We start from the raw sequence: 17,839 nt of genomic DNA on the forward strand, positions 1-17,839 counted from the left end.
CCACACCTGGCTCACGTGGGGCTCCTCAGGCTGTTCCTGCAGCTGGCACACAGCTGGCACACAGCTGGCACACAGCTGGCACAGACTCAGGCTTGGTGTTTGTGTGTCAGGCCCTGCTGGAGCCCCATCCCTCGAGGTGCAGCCTGCCAGCAGCTCCTCCCCTGGCACCAAAGGACCTGCCACAAACCCTGGTACTCCCGGTGAGCTCCAGGTGAGCTGATGTTCACAGCAGTGCTGATCCTGTGTTACACTGACAGCTTGGATTCACCCTTTAGCTGCAGGGCCTGGCCAAGGCAGGGCTTGCTGAGAGCTGCAGCCTTGCACTGTGGCTTTTGTCTCACTTTTTAATCATCTAGATCAGCCTCACAAGGCTCTAAGTGAGCCATGCTGTGTGCTCTGGGGTAATGGGCTCTTCAGCCATCCTAATCACTGGGAAGGAGCAGCTCAAGGACTCATCAGCTCTTACAGACACTTGATCTGGAAGATGAAGCTGAGCTCAGGAAAATACATTAATAAGCACCTCCTTGCTCTCCAGGAGTTCTCAGCAATCTGCCCTTTGGACACAGCATTTTTCTGGGCTTCCTACCCAGCAATTTTCACTGGGTTTTTGTCCCAGTCCTCTGTGGCTGGCACCAGGGAGCATTAAGTCTCTCAGAGCAGAGACTCCACTGCTCATGAGCCCTGAGAGCCAGCCAAGCACAGCCCTGAGCGTGCTGGATGCTCCTGGGGAGGAGATTCTGCTGCTGGATATTCTGGGGTTTCTGTCTCATCAATCCCAAAGAAAATCACATCTATTCTTAGACCCCTTAGGGAGATCCACGTTCTCCTTCACAGTTGCCATCCAGATGGAGCACAGATGTCCTGTTCTCTGCTGGTGCTTTCAGGAGAAGAAGTGGCCCAACAGTTGGGTTTCTCACAAAAGCCATGTCTCATCATGACAGAGAAATAGTTGTCATCTTTCCTGTTCTCTGCTCTACAAGGCTGCAGCCCTCAGAGGCTTCATGTCAGCACTATTGCAGATGAATTTCTCCAGTCATTTCCAGCATCCCCTGTCAGTTTACATCCCATCATCACCACGAGTTATAAACCAAAGGATTGTGGGCAAGACCTGCTGTCTTCATCATCCAAGTGTGAGGACCTGCAGGCATCATTCCAGGAAAGTGGTGGTGGCCCTGTTTATTCTTTTCAGCTGCCTCTTGGAAAGTCACATTGTGATAATCAAGACACAGGCATGCATTTTAAGTGGAATTCCATTGTTTTCAATAGGCTTTAAATCAAGGCCATTTTGAGAGGAAAACTTCAGTGACATGGAAGATATTAAAAAGGGTCAGATGTGGAGATAAAAGGGAACTCTTCTCCATTCCAAAGCTATACAACTTTTTGTAAATTACAGAGGGTAGAGACTTTGGGACATCAAAAGGGACTGAGCAAATGGCTTTTTGGTTTGGGTGCTAGGATCTGTCCAGCAGCAGCTGGAGTCTTAGTCCTGGATTTCTGGGATTTCTTCTGGAAAAAAAACTGAGTTTCCCAGTGCCTCCTTGTTGTGGCTCACTTAGTTTCTTGTCCTCATGCTGAGTTTCTGGAGTGTGCCAATGGAAGAAGTTGGGTGCCATTTAAATCCAGCTTGGAATAAAAAGCTTTGGATGTGAGAAAGAAGTCAAACATTAGTTCATTGCCGGAGTGCTAAAGTGTTTCTAACTTTGTATTTTGCCTCTTGCAGCAAAGTAAGACTTTCTCACTTCCCTCCCACAGCGAAAGGGAACGTAAGGCAGACTGTCATGAGCTATTTAGCATTTTGAAATACTTGAAATAGTCAAACTCTCAGCTTTTATGTTTGTGTTTTAGATGGAGAAACATTTTTAACTTTTGACGTTTTGTGAGTGTTTATTATTAATTTTCATGTCGCTGCTCAGGGAATGATGGCATTTGCTGTTCTGCAGGAGTTATGTAGTGCATATCAAAATGATAAATTCACATTTGTGGAGAAGTCAACTTTCATCTGTTTCTCTTTGGGAGAATTTGGTAGACTTGGGATGCTTTCATTAATTGCCAGGCTGGGCTCAACACACCTTAGGACTGGTGGGGGTTGTCCTCAGGTTGGGACCTGAGGAATGTGACTTTAAAGAAAATATTTTGGCATTTTGTGAGTGCTAAGAGGAAATACTTGCCCGTGGCAGCCCCCATGTGATGCAGGGACTCTACTGTGGAGCTGCAGCCCATGGTCCCATGGGAGCCAGCTGTGGATGAGGGCTGGGGTGGGCATGGGGGGCTCTGCTGCCATCCCCAGCAGCTGGACTGCCAGATCCCTCCTGCATGGAGTTTGGGGGAGCACAAACCACCAGCCTCAGGGACAGGGGCTCAGAGGCACAGCCAGGGGCTGGGAGCAGAGATGCCTCTGTCAGGTTTCCTTAGTGAGCAGGAGATGTAACTCCTGTGGACATCACCAGCTCCGTGAGCTTCAGCCTGCCTGGTCCCCCTCTGGCAGCAGTGTGCATAGAAACAAGGAGAGAGCTGGCCAGAAGATTGGATAGATTTCACTTTATAGCCTGGGGCTTGTGGAACAGCAAGTCAGATCTGGTGCAGAGCTCCTGGGCTGCTGAAATTGCTGCTTGTTTATAATGCTCCAAACTTCTCTGCAGCTCAGTCTGGTTCCGTGGACTCAGCCCTGTCCTGGCCTCACCAGGGCTGTTCCGAGTCCCTGTGGCATCACTGGGCTCTGGGCATGGACCCCTTCCTGCAGGAGCATCAGGAACACATCAGCAGGAAGCCAGCTGTGCTTGCTTCTCATGATTCAAGCAGGTGCAAAGTCTGTGTAACCCTGGTTTGACCAGGAAATACTGCAATTCCCTAATTTTCTTCCTAATGACTGTGCTGGCTGCTGGCTTTGCTCTTTGCTCACCCTGGCAGTTCTGCTGCATGCACCTTGGAGGGGCTGGGCCGTGTCTCTCCTGCTGGAACCATAGAAAAGACTTTTTTTTAGGAGCAAAATCCAGCCAGACCCTGCCTGGCCCTGCCTGGAGCAGCTCTTCAGAGGCAGCGTCATCACTGCTGGAACTCTGATACCTTGGCAGTCATCATCAAAAACAATAGAAGGTTATAAACCCCTGGAAATTGATAAGGTTGTAAGTAATGTTATATGTAAGATAGAATTTCCTTGAAGGTGTCCCTTACTGAGCAGGTCAGCAGAAGATTTATAACAATATTAACTTTCTTAAGCCAAGGAGTCAATCACAGTGGGCTCCAGGCATAATTATATGTCTAAATATATCCCTGAGCTGCTGTTCCTGGTGTCAGACACTGAGGTGGGTTTGGCATTTGCTGCCCTGTGCGCTCATCAGGGCTCAGCTGGATCATCTCCTGATCAAAGACAGCCACCACACACCTCCAAATGTGCCTATTCCAGTACCATGGAGAGAGCAGGTTGTTAATTATTTAAAGAGCAGACATTTCATCTGGAAAAGAAAGGAAAAGGAAAGCCACATAAAAGGGAATTTTTGAATGAAGTGTGATAATTAAGTGCTAGTCCTTGTATATTTTTGTATCCCAGTGTTACCTGAACTTTATTTTACTTCAAACTCTTTTTTTTCCATGGGTTTGTGACTTGTATTGTACAAAGTTGGGAAACTCTGTTAAACAAAGTGCATTCCATTATATAAAGACTAATCACTCACTTTTCTTTGGGATGATGTGGGGGTCATATTTGTGTTCCTGGATGGGCTTTTGATGAATCTGAAGGAAAATAGAATTAAATTAAGGTTGTGTGTTGCTGGTATCTGACAGTTCACAATGTGAAGGTCTTTGAAGGATGGGATTGACTGTTGAGGTTTTTTTTTTTCATCTGTGACAGTTTGCAATGACTGTGGCTTTCCCATTCTTTCTGAGACCAAGTAAATTGAAAAATAAGAATCCTGAGATAATGATAAATATGTCTCTCTATCCTGAGAAGGAGATGGCTCTGCATGGTGTATTTATTCTCCACTGATGATTTTTCCTGGGAGTAGCAATTCAAGCAGGATAAGTTTAGCAAATTTAGTCAGAACAGTGATAAGATGTGTAATTGCACTGAGAGCATCCTCCTTCCCAGTTAGTGAAATGCAGAAAGCTGAGGAACAGTCCTGGGCTGTCCTTTCATGCTTTTCTTAATGAGAAATGGTAGCTTTCCAAGCAGCATGTCTTGGTTTGGAAAGACAGGTGCCTGCTAAGGAAGGCAGGAGCCTCCCCTGAAATGGAGAAAATGAACCCTTCCCCCCTCTGAATTGCTATAAATTTTAAATTAAGGGGCTCTCAGGCAAAAAAAAATATATATGGGAGCAGGAAATAACAGTTCTTTACTAGGGAAGAAAATAAAAGGATAAAATAAACAATGCAGTGAACTAAAACAACAGTGACAAAGTCAGAGCACAGCCTGACACCCTGTGGGTCAGGGTGTGGGCAGCAGAACCATTGGAATTGTGGCTCAGCCCTCCTGGAGTAGGGATCCTGTAGAAAGGGTGCAGTCTTCCTCTGACAATCCAGTGGAAGAAGAGGCAGCTGCTGCTCCTCTGGGGAATCCAGTGGAGAAGCTGTGCTGGTGTTCCAGAATCTCCAGATTATATCCAGGTAGCAATGCTTGGCTGGTGTTCCAGAATCTCCAGATTATATCCAGGTAGGAATGCTTGGCTGGTGTTCCAGAATCTCCAGATTATATCCAGGCAGGAATGCTTGGCTGGTGTTCCAGAATCTCCAGATTATATCCAGGCAGGAATGCTTGGCTGGTGTTCCAAAATCTCCAGATTATATCCAGGCAGGAATGCTTGGCTCCTCCCTCTGGGCTCACATCTCCCAATGGGATGCTGTAGTTCTTATCAGCCATGCAGGGACATTCAATGGCCTCTTATCAGCAGATGTCCCCCTGGAGGGAGGAGTGGATGTGTAAGAGATAAGGAAAACTGCCCACTTGACAAAAGCCAACTGCCATCCAGATGATAATAAATACATCTTGCCTTGCAATCTGGAACACAGCACCATCCAAAATATCCACCAGGACCCTGTAACTGCAGCTAACTATTCCCTGTGTCTGCTGCGGGATCTGCCTCAGGCTCTGGCGCTCCTCAGGAGCCCAGCAAAGCTGATGTGTCCCCTTTGCCTTTTGCAGAGGCTGCTCTGGGCCCGCTGAAGCCGGCGCACACGGAGAGCGCCGCGGCCGTGCCGCCGCCGCCGCAGCGCCGGGACTCGGACAGGTACTGCCAGCTCTGCACAGCCTGGTTCAACAACCCCCTGATGGCACAGCAGCACTACGAGGGCAAAAAGCACAAGAAGAACGCGGCCAGGGCCGACCTCCTGGAGCAGCTGGGGAAGACCCTGGACCTGGGGGAGCTGCGAGGTGAGGCCCTTTAGAGCTGGTGATGGAGAGGCGCAGTTTGATTTAGTCCAGGACTGAATCTTGACAAGTACCTGTCACCGTGTTCACAGGGGTTTTTGGGTTGGGGAAGAGACGAGGATCTGACTCCATGTTTCAGAAGGCTTGATTTATTATTTTATGATATATATTACATTAAAACTGTACTAAAAGAATAGAAGAAAAGATTTCATCAGAAAGCCAGCTAGGAATAGAAAAGAATGATAACAAAGGCTTGTGGCTCGGGCTCTGTGTCCGAGCCAGCTGGGCTGTGATTGGCCATTAATTAGAAACATCCAAGATGGGCCAATCCCAGATGCACCTGTTGCATTCCACAGCAGCAGATAACCATTGGTTACATTTTGTTCCTGAGGCCTCTCAGCTTCTCAGGAGGAGAAATCCTAAGGAAAGGATTTTTCATACAAGATGCCTGTGACAAGTACCTGCTTGCTCTGGGCTGTAGGCACAGGGTCACAATCCCCTGTGCACACAAGGACTGACTCAGACGGCTGAGGAAGAAGGACAAGGTTGATTCAGAGCTGAGGAAGAAGGACAAGGTTGATTCAGAGCTGTGAGAGCTTTGGTTTGGCAGTGAGGCTTTGCAATAACGTTTTGATACACCTGGGTCTTCTTCCTTGCTAAATGAAATAATTTTTCTTTAGATGCTAATGACTGTACAGTATATTGTGCATTTCTTGGTCTCCCATAAACCTTGTAATGGTTATCTTGATCCTCCTGTGCTACCTAGTGTGACTCACAGTGCCATCAATGATTCATGTTGGCTGAGTCACTGCCCGCTGCTGGAAATATGTGGGAATAAAACCTGGGACAATAACATGGAAGTGCTCAGTACTTTGAGCTGTGCCAAGCTCAGGAGTGGCTGAGGATGTCATTAAGTGTAAATAAATCAATTGGGAAGTGTTTTATTCATTTAGCTCCTGGGAGAGTTGAAATTGGAGGCCTTCACAGCCTGGTCAGCTGCTGGTTTTTACCTTCACAGTGGTGCTGTGCATGGCTAGGGTTTGCACTGGATCCAGTGTGGTGAGGGGACAGCAGAGCTGTGTCCAGGCTGTGTGTGTGCCTGGTACAGGGGAACAGGGAGGTGTTCCAGGGGCTCAGCCTGCAGTGCCCCGTGCTCCACAGCACCAGCCAGGTGCACAGGCAGCCAAGGAGGGGAAATCCTTCAGTTCTTCTAACCAGATTGTGAGCATCTGTCTGTGTCTGTCTAGAGATGCTCTCCTGGCTGAATTTAACTGCAAGGTCAGAGCAGATCTTGACAGGTGAGCAAAGCAGTCTCTGCAGTGGCCTCCACACCACGATACCCAGCCTCACCTTGCCAGGTGGCATCATGTCTGCCTCCAGGGCAGCAGTGGCAGCAGGACACGTGCTGGGGGCACCATCCCCATGCTCTCCCTGCCCCACACTGTCTTTGCTGCCTCAGTTTTCCCTGGATTGCAAAGTCATCTCCTTCCCCTGCATCCCCGGTGGCTTCTCCCATCACAGCTTAAATATTAATTCTATTTTGACTAGTGTGGGAGATGAACATTTGATGCATTGTGTGAGCCTGGAATAGGCAGTGTCAGTTGAAGTACAACATTTCAGCAGCCTTTGATGTTTTGATAATGGCTGTAATAAAATATTTATTGATAAATATGAACGTATATTTGGAGAAATAAGAATAGAGATATATTTTTGGACAATTGATATTTATAGGAAACAAAAACATTGATCTTCTCACCAAGTGCTCATCCTGAAATTTTGAAGTCTTATTTTCTTCTCAGAAATAAGAATGAGGAGAGGGGGGGAAAAAAAGGAGAAATGAGCATTGTTTCTGCAGTCTGTGTTGAGTTAAAGCTGCAGCACAGGGCACACAGATCCCTTTTCCTTGGCTGGATGGGGTGCAGGGTCCAGCCCACCCTCAGAGCAGTTCTGTGGGGCTTTCCAGCTGTGGCACAGAGCAGCTTTGGGACCCATCCTGCTGTGTGGCTGACCTGGAATCCCCAAAAGAGGAAGGACTTGGGAGTTTTCTTCCTGCAGAGCTGCCTCCCCTGCACCTTTTGTCATAGGAAGACAAAACCTGGTGGGTACCAACCCCCAGATTCCACAGCTCAAAGTGGCCATGGCTCAGGTGGAGGCAGCCCTGGGCTCCATCTGACAGCTCTCACCCTCCCCAGCCTGTCCAGGCACAGGAGGAATGTTCAATTTCCTCCATCAAGTCACATCTCACCAGTAGTTCATGGCTGGTGTCCCCCATGGCCCAGCTCTCCTGTTCCCTCTCCCAGGCAGGTGGGCTCTGCAGTGGCAGCTGGTTTGGAAGGTGCTGGGGGCCATCCAAACCCTGCAGCAGGTGCTCTGAATCCCTTAAATAAATCCCAAAAATAAATCTGAATCCCTAAAAAACCCTGCATCCAAACCCTGCAACAGGTGCTCTGAATCCCTAAAATAAATCTGAATCCCTAAAAAACCCTGCAGCAAGTGCTCTGAATCCCTAAAATAAAGCACAGCAGCCTCTGCAGGACAGATGGACAGGGGCACAGAGATGATGTCACTTGGAGCCTTTGTGTTCTCAGGTAAATTGGTGGTGCTGCAGCATCAGGCAATGAGCTGTGTTTCCTTTTTCATCCCAGCTCATAATTTCTTTGTATGCCTTATAAGTACCTCTCATTCTGTGCTGTCACTTGTGGTTAGTAAGAAGCAGCTTAACAAGAACTCCCCTGGAATGGGTTTTAATTCATTTTATGCAGGATGACATTAATAACTTGACTTGTTAGTGTTTTATTTAATGGGGATAGGAGGACATTCAGTTTTACGTGAATGCGTGTCACGCTGCAGGGGAGGCAGTGCTGATGTGTCTGGAGGATGCAGGAGGGGATGTGAACACAGCGAGAGCCCAGCAGCTGCCAGCATGGACTGCTCAGGGTGGGACCACCCCATGGCCTGCAGGGCTCAGCTCAGCCCCAGAGCACTGCTTGGGGAGTTTATGAAACCAGTTTCAGCCAAGCAGCAGCTTTGATGAGCTCCAGCGAGGTCAAACTGTGGTAATTTTTATATCCTGGAAGTGATTGTTGCCCCTGTGGTCTCATCCTGCTGTTCATTTCAGGCTGCTTTCCTCCTCCTCCATCTCCATCCCAGTTCATGGAATCTGCCCAGCTTGGGGCTGCATGTTGCAGCCTGTGGGAAGAGCTGGGAACAGCACTGATTGCACAGGGAGGGGGAGCAGGGTTGCCCCTGGTTCATCTCTGTGAGTAGCCTTGACATGCTGAGGGAGAAAATCATCATCCCCACTTAGGAGCTGCTTTGCTGAAGGCGTTTCCACCTACACCAGTAATTAAGATTCACTGAGGCTGCTCTTAACGTGCTGCTAAATTGGCTGAGCAGCAGAACCTTATTACCTTAAATTAAAGAATTACCTGTTTCTTAGCTCTCCAGTCCCACTCTGATGTGGAGATCCTGGTGGGGTCCAAGTTCTGAGGCTGCTGCAGTGTGCTGACACACCATTCCTGCCCTTCCCATTCCTTCTCCTGCATTCTGGGAGATTCATGTGGCTTCTGATGCCTGTTGGTTGAATAAATGAAAACAGGAGCTGCCAACAGGACAAAGGGCATGACTGTAAAATCATCACTTCTTCATCAAGAATAAATTCTGTAAGGAGAAAAATCCATATGCACATTTGCAAATTGATTTTTTGTTCTGTGCCACGTCGTGACACAGAAATACAGAAACTACTTAAATACCTCTGCAGTTGCTGGCTTGTTGTTTTCGAGCACTCATCTGAATGATTTTGGAATATTATTTAAAGATGATTTTCATGTTGTGCCAAAATTCCTGGGTGGGAGATATTATGAAGTGTTTGAGAAAAGTGGGGCTGTTGGTGTAGCTGGTTCCTAGTGCAGAACAAGACAAGGGATTTTTTGAGAGGCAGAAAGGCAGGTCCAGCTGGGGAGGAGTCAGTGTGTTTATGACCTGTGCAGTTAATTATGGTGAGCATGGACTGATCAAATTTGACAATGCCACACGTTATTTGTTCTAAATGAGTCGTTCTAACCATTTTGGCAAAGAACAATAATGTAGAAAGCCAGAAGAGACTATTACAAGGAACATTAGGAGTGTTGCTGAGGAGCACAGCAATCCCTGCTAGGAATCTCCAGTGTTTTCAAGCAGAGCCCTTGTACTGCAGCCAAGAGAGAACCCAGCAGGTGAGAGAGCTCCTGCTTTGGCTTTTTGGGGCTGCCAGCCTTGACCTTCAGCCAGAGGCTCTGGGAGAGCAGAATCTGTGCTTGGCTGGTTCACTTTGGTGGATAAATCAGAGTGGATCCCTCTGGGGAAAAGAGAGCTCCTAAGTGATCTGGCTGCTGAATGTGCTAACAGGGAATTGCTCTGAATTATGAGCACTACCAGAAACCAGAGGGATAAATGGTGCCTGGAGTGCTTGTTAGGGTGAGCACAGTGATGATGCCCTGAGGAGAGCACAGGAGAGATTCACCACACTCTCAGGAGGGATGAGCCTTTGAACCTGACTTTCTTCTGCTCAGTTCTAAAAATACTCCTTTAGGTTTCTCTAATGCTTGGGTAGCCTGGCCTGGAAAAGTCAATAGATGGGTCACTGTAAAGAGAAATGTCTGTGAAAATGGAAATGAAATGTGGGGTCCAAGTACCTTCTAATTGACTAGAAGTTGGCTTGGAGCACAGGTTACTGCTTTTTTTTTCTATTTCTTCCCCTTTCTTCAGTCATTTTCACTTACCTGTAATTCCTAGCTGTCATTTTGAATAGTCTGTAACCCAGAGTGTTTCCCTCTGGTGCAGCCTGTGCTCCCCTGAGCCTCACCATGTGGCACAGGTGCAGCCAAGACTTAATTAATTAATAATTAATTAATTTTTGGGTTTCTTCACAGGCCTGAAGCGCAGCTACACCTGCAACATCTGCAACGTCACCCTGAACTCCATAGAGCAGTACCATGCACACCTGAAGGGCTCCAAACACCAGACCAAGTGAGTGTCACTGTGCCTCTCTCTCCCAGGGGGCTGCAGTCTGTCTGTCTGTCTGTCTGTCTGGGATGTTCTGGGACAGTGCTTTGCCCCCCAGCCCCCCCAGCAGAGGAGCCCTGGGGGCTATGCTAGCGCAGGTACCAGAGGCACCTCCAGGTGGAGGAAGGCAGGGCTGTTGCGTTGTGATTTCAGGGTTTACCTCAGAACCTCGGGTCCCTCCCCTGATAATTCCCTGCCAGGTGTGTCAGTCACCTCTCCTTCCCCTCCCAGCACTGTCTGTCAGTCCTGGCATTCCAGAATTGGCAGATTCAAAGGATGCCCTCTACCCCTGGGGGGCCCTGGGCCATCCAGGTGTCCTTTGTCCCTTTGTCCCTCCCCTCCTGTCCCTGCTTGGTGCCTCCCTGCCCCTTCCCTGCCCCTCTCCCCGGGGTTCAAAGGAGCAGCAGCCACGGGCTCAGGGAGTTCTGTGGGAGCTGGTGCTGCATTCAGAGGCCTGAGGGCCAGAATAAAGCTCTGGATCCAAAGCCTCCCTCAGAACCGACTCCTTTCCTTCACCATGGCCTGAAAGCTTCTCCACAGAGGGAAACCTGAGGAGCAGCCCCTGTTATGGGGGGAAGCTCCATCCCAGCAGCACCAGAGCTCCTGCAGGCCTGGACTTGTCTGCAGGGCCCAGCTGCAGCACCCAGGCAGGAAAGAGTGTCTGTGGGGTGAAACACCACACACCCAGGCAGGCAAAAGTGTCTGTGGGGTGAAACACCACACACCCAGGCAGCCCAAATGTCTGTGGGGTGAAACACCACAATTGCCACTGTTTGGTTCAGCACCAAGGGCCAGACAAGCTCAGGCACATCCCATCCACAATATTGGGGATATCCCAATACAGGGCTTGAACCCACATGGGCTTGCTGGAGTCCCACTGACTTGTGGATAATGATACTGAGTTTGCAGCTTCTTTCACGTGTGGAACCTCAGAAGAGACACCATGAGCCTAAGGGGATTAGGTGTTTCCCAGTGAAATAGTTTTTTTCCTGTGATTTAGACTAATTATGCATTACCCAGCTATGAGAACTGGGGGGAGTCTGCTCTGTCAATTACTACAAATTATTAAAATGAAGTGATGGAGAAACATGATACCAGGGACTAGATTAATGAACTAATTGCTCTTAATGCACTTATATGTGAGCTTTGGGAACTGTTTCAGGCTGAATCACTTGGAACTGCCCAGATTAGGAGAGGAATATAAAGGGATATACCTGAAGTGCTTCAGGTACCTTTGAGGGTACTCAGAAAATTGAGCAGGATGAGCAGAACTAGCAATGACTGCTCATTTTGCTTAAGCCAGCAAAGGATAAAACCAGCCCTTCCCCAGCTGCTGTCAGACCTTCTCAGGCTCCTGGTATTTATTCACATTAGCTTTATTCTATTTATTTATTTATTTGAATGCCTTCCAAATGCAGCACAGCTGGCAGTGCAGGTGTGTTGTGGAGCAGGGGGCTGGGCCAGGTGAGTGAGCCAGGTGTGGTTTTGGGCTGTTCCATGAACAACCTGTGAGCTTGGCTGCCTCCATCTCCTGCTCTTCAGCACAGCTCCCTGCTGGGGAATCCCTGCCCAGCCAGGTCATGTGGGAGCAGCTGGGACAGGCTCGGGATCCACACCCAGTGCAAGAAATTCCCACTGCTGGAAAACAGGGCTGAGAGCTCTTCCTCTTGGAAACCTGGAATGGCAGCATCTGTGCTGTGCTGCCCTGGCCCAGAGCTGTCATTTATCCTTCCCTTTCCAGTCCTTCCAAGTCTGTGGGATTATTGCTGTGGTTGCTGTTGGTATTACTGTGAAGGATAAAGAAGTTTATCTCAAACCAGAGCAGCCTCATGGATGGGAGACAGAGATGTGCAGAGGAAGGTGTGTCACCAATCCCCCACACCAGAAGGGTGCCTGGCCCTCTGGGTTACCCCCACACCTTCTGCTCTGTTGTGCAATCTCCTGCAATTAGCAGAGATTAAGAAATCTTAATTTCTAGTGCTGTGAATGAACACCTGGGGAAGTTATTTGTGCTTTGACTGCAGTAGGAGTGGCAGATGACACACCTGCCCTGGGCTCAGCCTGTTCTCAGATGAAGTTTATCTCAAACCAGAGCAGCCTCATGGATGGGAGACAGAGATGTGCAGGAAGATGTGTCACCAATCCCCCACAGCAGAAGGGTGCCTGGTCCAGCACAAACAACAGATTCTGGGCTGCATCTGTGTCTCACTGGCTTTTCCAAGCAATTGCCTCTTCCAAACAAAGACAGGGACTTTGGGAATGCAGAGCTGGTCCTTTGCTGGGTTCCCAGAGCTGTGGTGTCCCATGGCAGCACTGTGGCTCCCAGGTGTGCTCTGTGCTGGGGCAGGTGAGGATCATCCCCTGCTCACTCCTCAGCCAGTGTTCCCCCTGGTTTCTGCTGCTCTCATTATTGCTGCTTAATGTCAAGGCTGTCCTCTGCCTCCTAACTCAGGCTGAAGCCCCTGGACTGCAGTTGCCAAGGCAACAAAACATTTTCTGTAGCTGTCCTACTTCATTCACAGTTAAAAACTAAACAAACCTGGGGAAAGGGGCAGTTAGTGAAGGACTGGGGTGAAGGGACACAGGGATTTTGCTCTGGGACAAAGGGCAAAACAGGGAACAGTGATTGCAGGATGGAAGCTGATACCCCCCCCCCAAAAAAATGCCAGGCAGATGAGTTTCCTGGAAAGCTGCTTCAGGAGTTCACAACTTTTATGAGGCATGAGCTGCATTGTGGTTATTTATTACTGCTCCTGAGAGCTCTGCAGAGCTGAGAGCCCCAGTTAGAGCTGCCTTAAATAACCCACCACACTCACCAGGAGCTGGCAGCTGTGTTAACCAGGAGCCTGGCACTGCCCCAGCTGGGGAGGGCTGGGGGTCCTGGGGCTCCATGGGCAGCACAATTTGAGGGCTGGGGCTCCCTGGGCAGCACAATTTGAAGGTTGGGGATCCTGGGGCTCCATGGGCAGCACATTTTGAGGGCTGGGGCTCCATGGGCAGCACAAATTGAGGCTTGTACCCAGCAGCTGAGCTGTTCTTCCTCGAGTGGTGTGGCCAGGAGAAATTAACAGTTCATAGGAACCTCAGGTGCTACCCCAAGTGCTTTTAACTGCATTTGTTTGACCAAAAGAGGGGGGAATAGGGCTTAGGAAGGAAGCTGGAGGTTTCTTGGCTGGTATTTTGGTGTTGAATAAAAGATGCAGGAAGAGTGAGCTAATACTGAGCTGGTCCTTATCCCTCCAGCTGTGCAGGCACAAAGCAGATATATCTGCCAGCTCCTGGGTTTTTTTCTCCAGGTACTTGAGTTCAATTTGAAAATTAAGGTTAAATGCCCCACTGGATGTGTGGGGAGTGCAGGGCTCAGCTCAGGCTCCCATGGGTGATGCTGCTGGCTGTGGGCACAGGGCAAGTGTTGGGGTGTGCTGGTGCTCACAGGGGTTCTTGGATGAGGGAAGAGACGAGGATCTGACTCCATGTTTCAGAAGGCTGATTTATTATTTTATGATATATATTACATTAAAACTGTACTAAAAGAATAGAAGAAAGGATTTCATCAGAAGGCTGGCTAAGAATAGAAAAGGAAGAATGATAACAAAGGTTTGTGGCTCGGCTCTCTGAGCCAGCTGGGCTGTGATTGGCCATTAATTAGAAACAACCACATGAGACCAATCCCAGATGCACCTGTTGCATCCCACAGCAGCAGATAACCATTGTTTACATTTTGTTCCTGAGGCCTCTCAGCTTCTCAGGAGGAGAAATCCTAAGGAAAGATTTTCCATGAAAGATGTGTGTGACACCCGTGGGTGTGTGGGTGCAGGGAGCAGAGGTGCCTTTGGCAGGGCAGAGAGCCCAGACTCAGGTTTGGGGTGGGTGTCAGCCCTGGGCCAGCTGTGGGTCTGTCACACGTGCCAGAGTCAGAGCTGAGCTCTGGGCTCCTCTGCTCGGGCTGGCAGCCACGGAGGGCTGAGATCCAGCCCTGGTAATTAACAGTCTGGCTGTGTGGGGATAACCATTCCCACTTCCATAAAGAAGAACTTTGTCTTCTCGCCTTCATTTTTGTCTCTTTGATCAGCCAGACCTCTCTGCCACATCCAGAGCTCACAAATGTATTCCAGGCTTTTATAATCGCTCATTTGCACTTTCATAGATGCTAATACATGGAAGGGTTTCCCTTTCAGGCTCAGGCTTCCTGGTTAATTGTGGGATTTTTGCAGAGAGAGGACCAAATCCTGCAGCCATCATTGGTGTTAAACCAATTCAGTGGTCAAAATTAATTCTGAGGGGTTAAGAGCGGTCATGTCCAGTAGGGGGGGAGGCTCTGCAGCCTTTCCTGCCCAACTCTCAGACTTTGGGCTGTACCCTGGGGAAGCCCAGATGGTTGCTGTCCTTCTGAGGAGCAGAGGCAGCAGGCTTGGGCCTGGGCAGGCTCCTTCCTCTTTTCTTTCCTTTTTTTGTTTTCAGGCTGAGAACACAGATGTCTAATTGGAACAGGGTATTTATCAACATAAGCTGCTTGGCTATTCAGGCATGAGCTAATCAAAATATTGTTAATATCATGCCTGGAGAAATGTCACCCTTTCCCATGGTTGCATTTGCATCGCTTTTCCCATCTATTTAAGAAGGTGTGAACAAACACTGACAGCCTGTTGTGGCTGAAGCTTGTCCCAGGGTCTGTGTGTCTGGCACAGCCAACACGTGGGGAGCTCTGGGGCTGCCTGGCCCGGCTCCACCTGGGTCAGATTTTGTGCCAAGTGGTGTTTCTGTTTCTCCTGGATGCTTCCAGCCCTGTCCCTGGTGCCAGCAGGTTGGGGCTCCTTCTGCACATCCTTGTCAGAACCCAGGACATTGCTCTCGCTGCCCTGGAGGGCTCCAGACCCTGGCAGGGGGCTCAGAGCCCTTGGCACAGAGTCACAAACACCTGTGCCTTGGATTTCAGCCCATGGAAACAATTCCCAACTTTGTGTGAGGAGTTACAAGGCACAAGGGTTTGAGTGGAATGACAGTGAATTTGTCACAGGGTGAAAAAGTAGAATTTTGGGGATTTAGAATGGGGGTTCAAGAGGCAAGATGGAGGAATCTGAGTGTGTCCTGTGCTCCTCCTCCTCCGTCTTCTTCGTCTTCTTCTTCGTCGTCTTCGTCTTCGTCTTCTTCTTCTCCTTCTTCTCCTTCTTCTCCTCCATCTTCTGCTGTGTTGGTGACACTTTTGGATTGGTTTAGAGCAGAGACAGACTGTCTAACACAGGTGATGGGTATTGGGAAGTTATTGTAAATAAAGCACAGGCAGTTTTTAGTATAAAAAGCCGACACCACCCCAAGGGCAGGGACTGTGCCACAGCCCGACCTGCTGGACAGATCTCAGCAGGTCAGGGAAATAATGGGATAGATGAGAGAAAATAAACAGCCTTGAAAAGCAAAACCAACGATTCTTGGCTTTTTCTTTGGTCATGGGGTTGGGACAAAAAAGACTTTCTCAACCACAGAAACCCAAGACATCCTCACTCAAGATGAAGGTGTTCTCTGACAGAAGATTTCCTGTAAATTTCTGTAAATTAGAGTTGTATTGTGCACTTCACACCCAAGCCAAGTGATTTTGTTCTGCAGTAACAGTAACACTTGGAAATAGTAGCATTTCCATGTGCTTTTTTGCAGTATATAGTGGGTTATGGTAAAGGAACTTTAGAGCACTAACAACTCCAGAAGATGAATAGTTACAAAAGGTAGATGGAATTGATAGGCATTTTAATTTGTCATAGTTTCAGTTCCAGGGAGCAGCTGAATAATTACACTGCCTGTGAAGAAAGGGAATGTAATACTTCCCCTCATTATAGATCTGACTTGTCTCCCTTCCCTTTTAATGTAAGTGAAAATGAAGATATCTCTGATATCTTCTGTTTTGATCATAATTTGAAAGCCCCAGAACAGCCTGTATAGCTCTGTGTGGTGGTTTGGGGTGTACAGATTAATCATTTTAATGTAAAACCCAAACACTGGGTTAATTGCTCAAAGCACAAACCTGAGCTTGCCAATGCCAATTCCCATGAGGAATTCCTCATCAGCTGAGCTCTGCTGGGCCATGGAGGAGGCCAGTTGGGCAGGATTTGTGAGGCTCTTAAATTCAAATTTAAGACCTAAAGAAAGGAGACTTTTTCCAGTTTGCTGTGGTGGTTTTCTTTCATCAAACACACCAGGATGGAGCGTGACTTGGGCTTCTTTTCTCTCTTGCAGCCTGAAGAACCAATAGTGGCTCATCAGTGGAGAAGAGGACAAGCACTAATGCTGCTTCTGTGGAGGGGAGCAGGTCAGCAGGAGAGGAAGCTTTCTTGGACAGTGATCCTATGTGGATTCAATAATTAACATGTAACTAACCTTTGCTTTGGACAAGTACATGGATTATTTTTTTTTTTTAATTTTGTGGTGAGTTAAAATATTTCGATGGATTTTTTTACCCTTTCAAGACAATATTTATTCAGCACAGAGTCTAGAGTATGATAACTATTCTGTAAGTACAGCACTTACTCATCAGTCATCTTCAGGGACAGTGGAAACAAACTATTTTACTTTTTCATATTTATTCCTAGATTCCTCCCAAGAGTATAAGATTATTCTACTACATTATCCATGATAGTGATGTAATCAGTCTTCAATCAGAAATAAACACACTTTCTTCACCTTCTCCAGCATGGTTTGTGTCAACACATACAGAGCAGCAGCAGTGAACCGTGGGGATTGTGTAATGGATGAGTTCCTTCCTTCCTTCCCTCTTTGTCTCTAAAGAAACAAATGGGTTCCATGAGTAAAGAGCACTGAAAAGAAAGTGTGAATTCTTTTTCCTGCTGGTAGGATTCCTGCAGGCCCAGCAGAAGCCGTTTGCTGTATTGACTTTGCTGCGAGGCCGGACGCTGCCGTGCCCACCGGAGAGCTGCAGGTGCCACCAGAGCCTTGGCACAGGCTGAGCTGGCCAGGCCCTCCCAGGTAAGGCTGGACAGGGGCTTAGCCCTGCCCTGACCCAGCTCTGCCCTGCAGGAGCTCGTTCCCCTGCCTGCTTTGGGTACCTGAGCAGGGCAGGAGCCGAGCGGGAGGAGAGCCCTGCAGTGCTCTGCACCCCGGGGCTGCCCAGAGCTCTGCTGGCCAGGAGCCCCAGCCCTGAGCTGCCCTTGGGCTGTGTTTGAGCCCTGGGCAGTGCCTGAGCTGCCCCTGGGCAGTGCTTGTGCCCTTGGGCTGTGTTTGAGCCCTGGGCAGTGCCTGAGCTGCCCCTGGGCAGTGCCTGTGCCCTTGGGCTGTGTTTGAGCCCTGGGCAGTGCCTGAGCTGCCCCTGGGCAGTGTCTGTGCCCCTGGGCAGTGTTTGAGCCCTGGGCAGTGCCTGAGCTGCCCCTGGGCAGTGCCTGTGGCCCTGGGCTGTATCTGAGCTGCCCCTGGGCTGTCCCTGAGCCCCTGGCC

At 48.8% G+C, this 17,839-nt stretch overlaps 1 protein-coding gene across 3 annotated transcripts in view; it reads left to right on the forward strand.

Annotated features, from left to right (window-relative positions):
* ZMAT4 (zinc finger matrin-type 4) overlaps positions 1-17,075 on the forward strand; it is a 51,932-nt gene extending 34,857 nt beyond the window's left edge. For all 3 annotated transcript variants that reach the window (XM_066567337.1, XM_066567336.1, XM_066567338.1), the window contains 3 exons: positions 5,135-5,362; positions 10,270-10,366; positions 16,628-17,075. In XM_066567337.1, coding sequence (XP_066423434.1) covers positions 5,135-5,362; positions 10,270-10,366; positions 16,628-16,643 — 341 coding nt within the window. In that variant the 3' untranslated portion in view covers positions 16,644-17,075. The remainder of the gene's footprint in view (positions 1-5,134; positions 5,363-10,269; positions 10,367-16,627) is intronic.
* Positions 17,076-17,839: the final 764 nt, after the last annotated feature.

Source organism: Molothrus aeneus, chromosome 29, assembly GCF_037042795.1.
Source record: "Molothrus aeneus isolate 106 chromosome 29, BPBGC_Maene_1.0, whole genome shotgun sequence".
NCBI lineage: Eukaryota > Metazoa > Chordata > Aves > Passeriformes > Icteridae > Molothrus > Molothrus aeneus.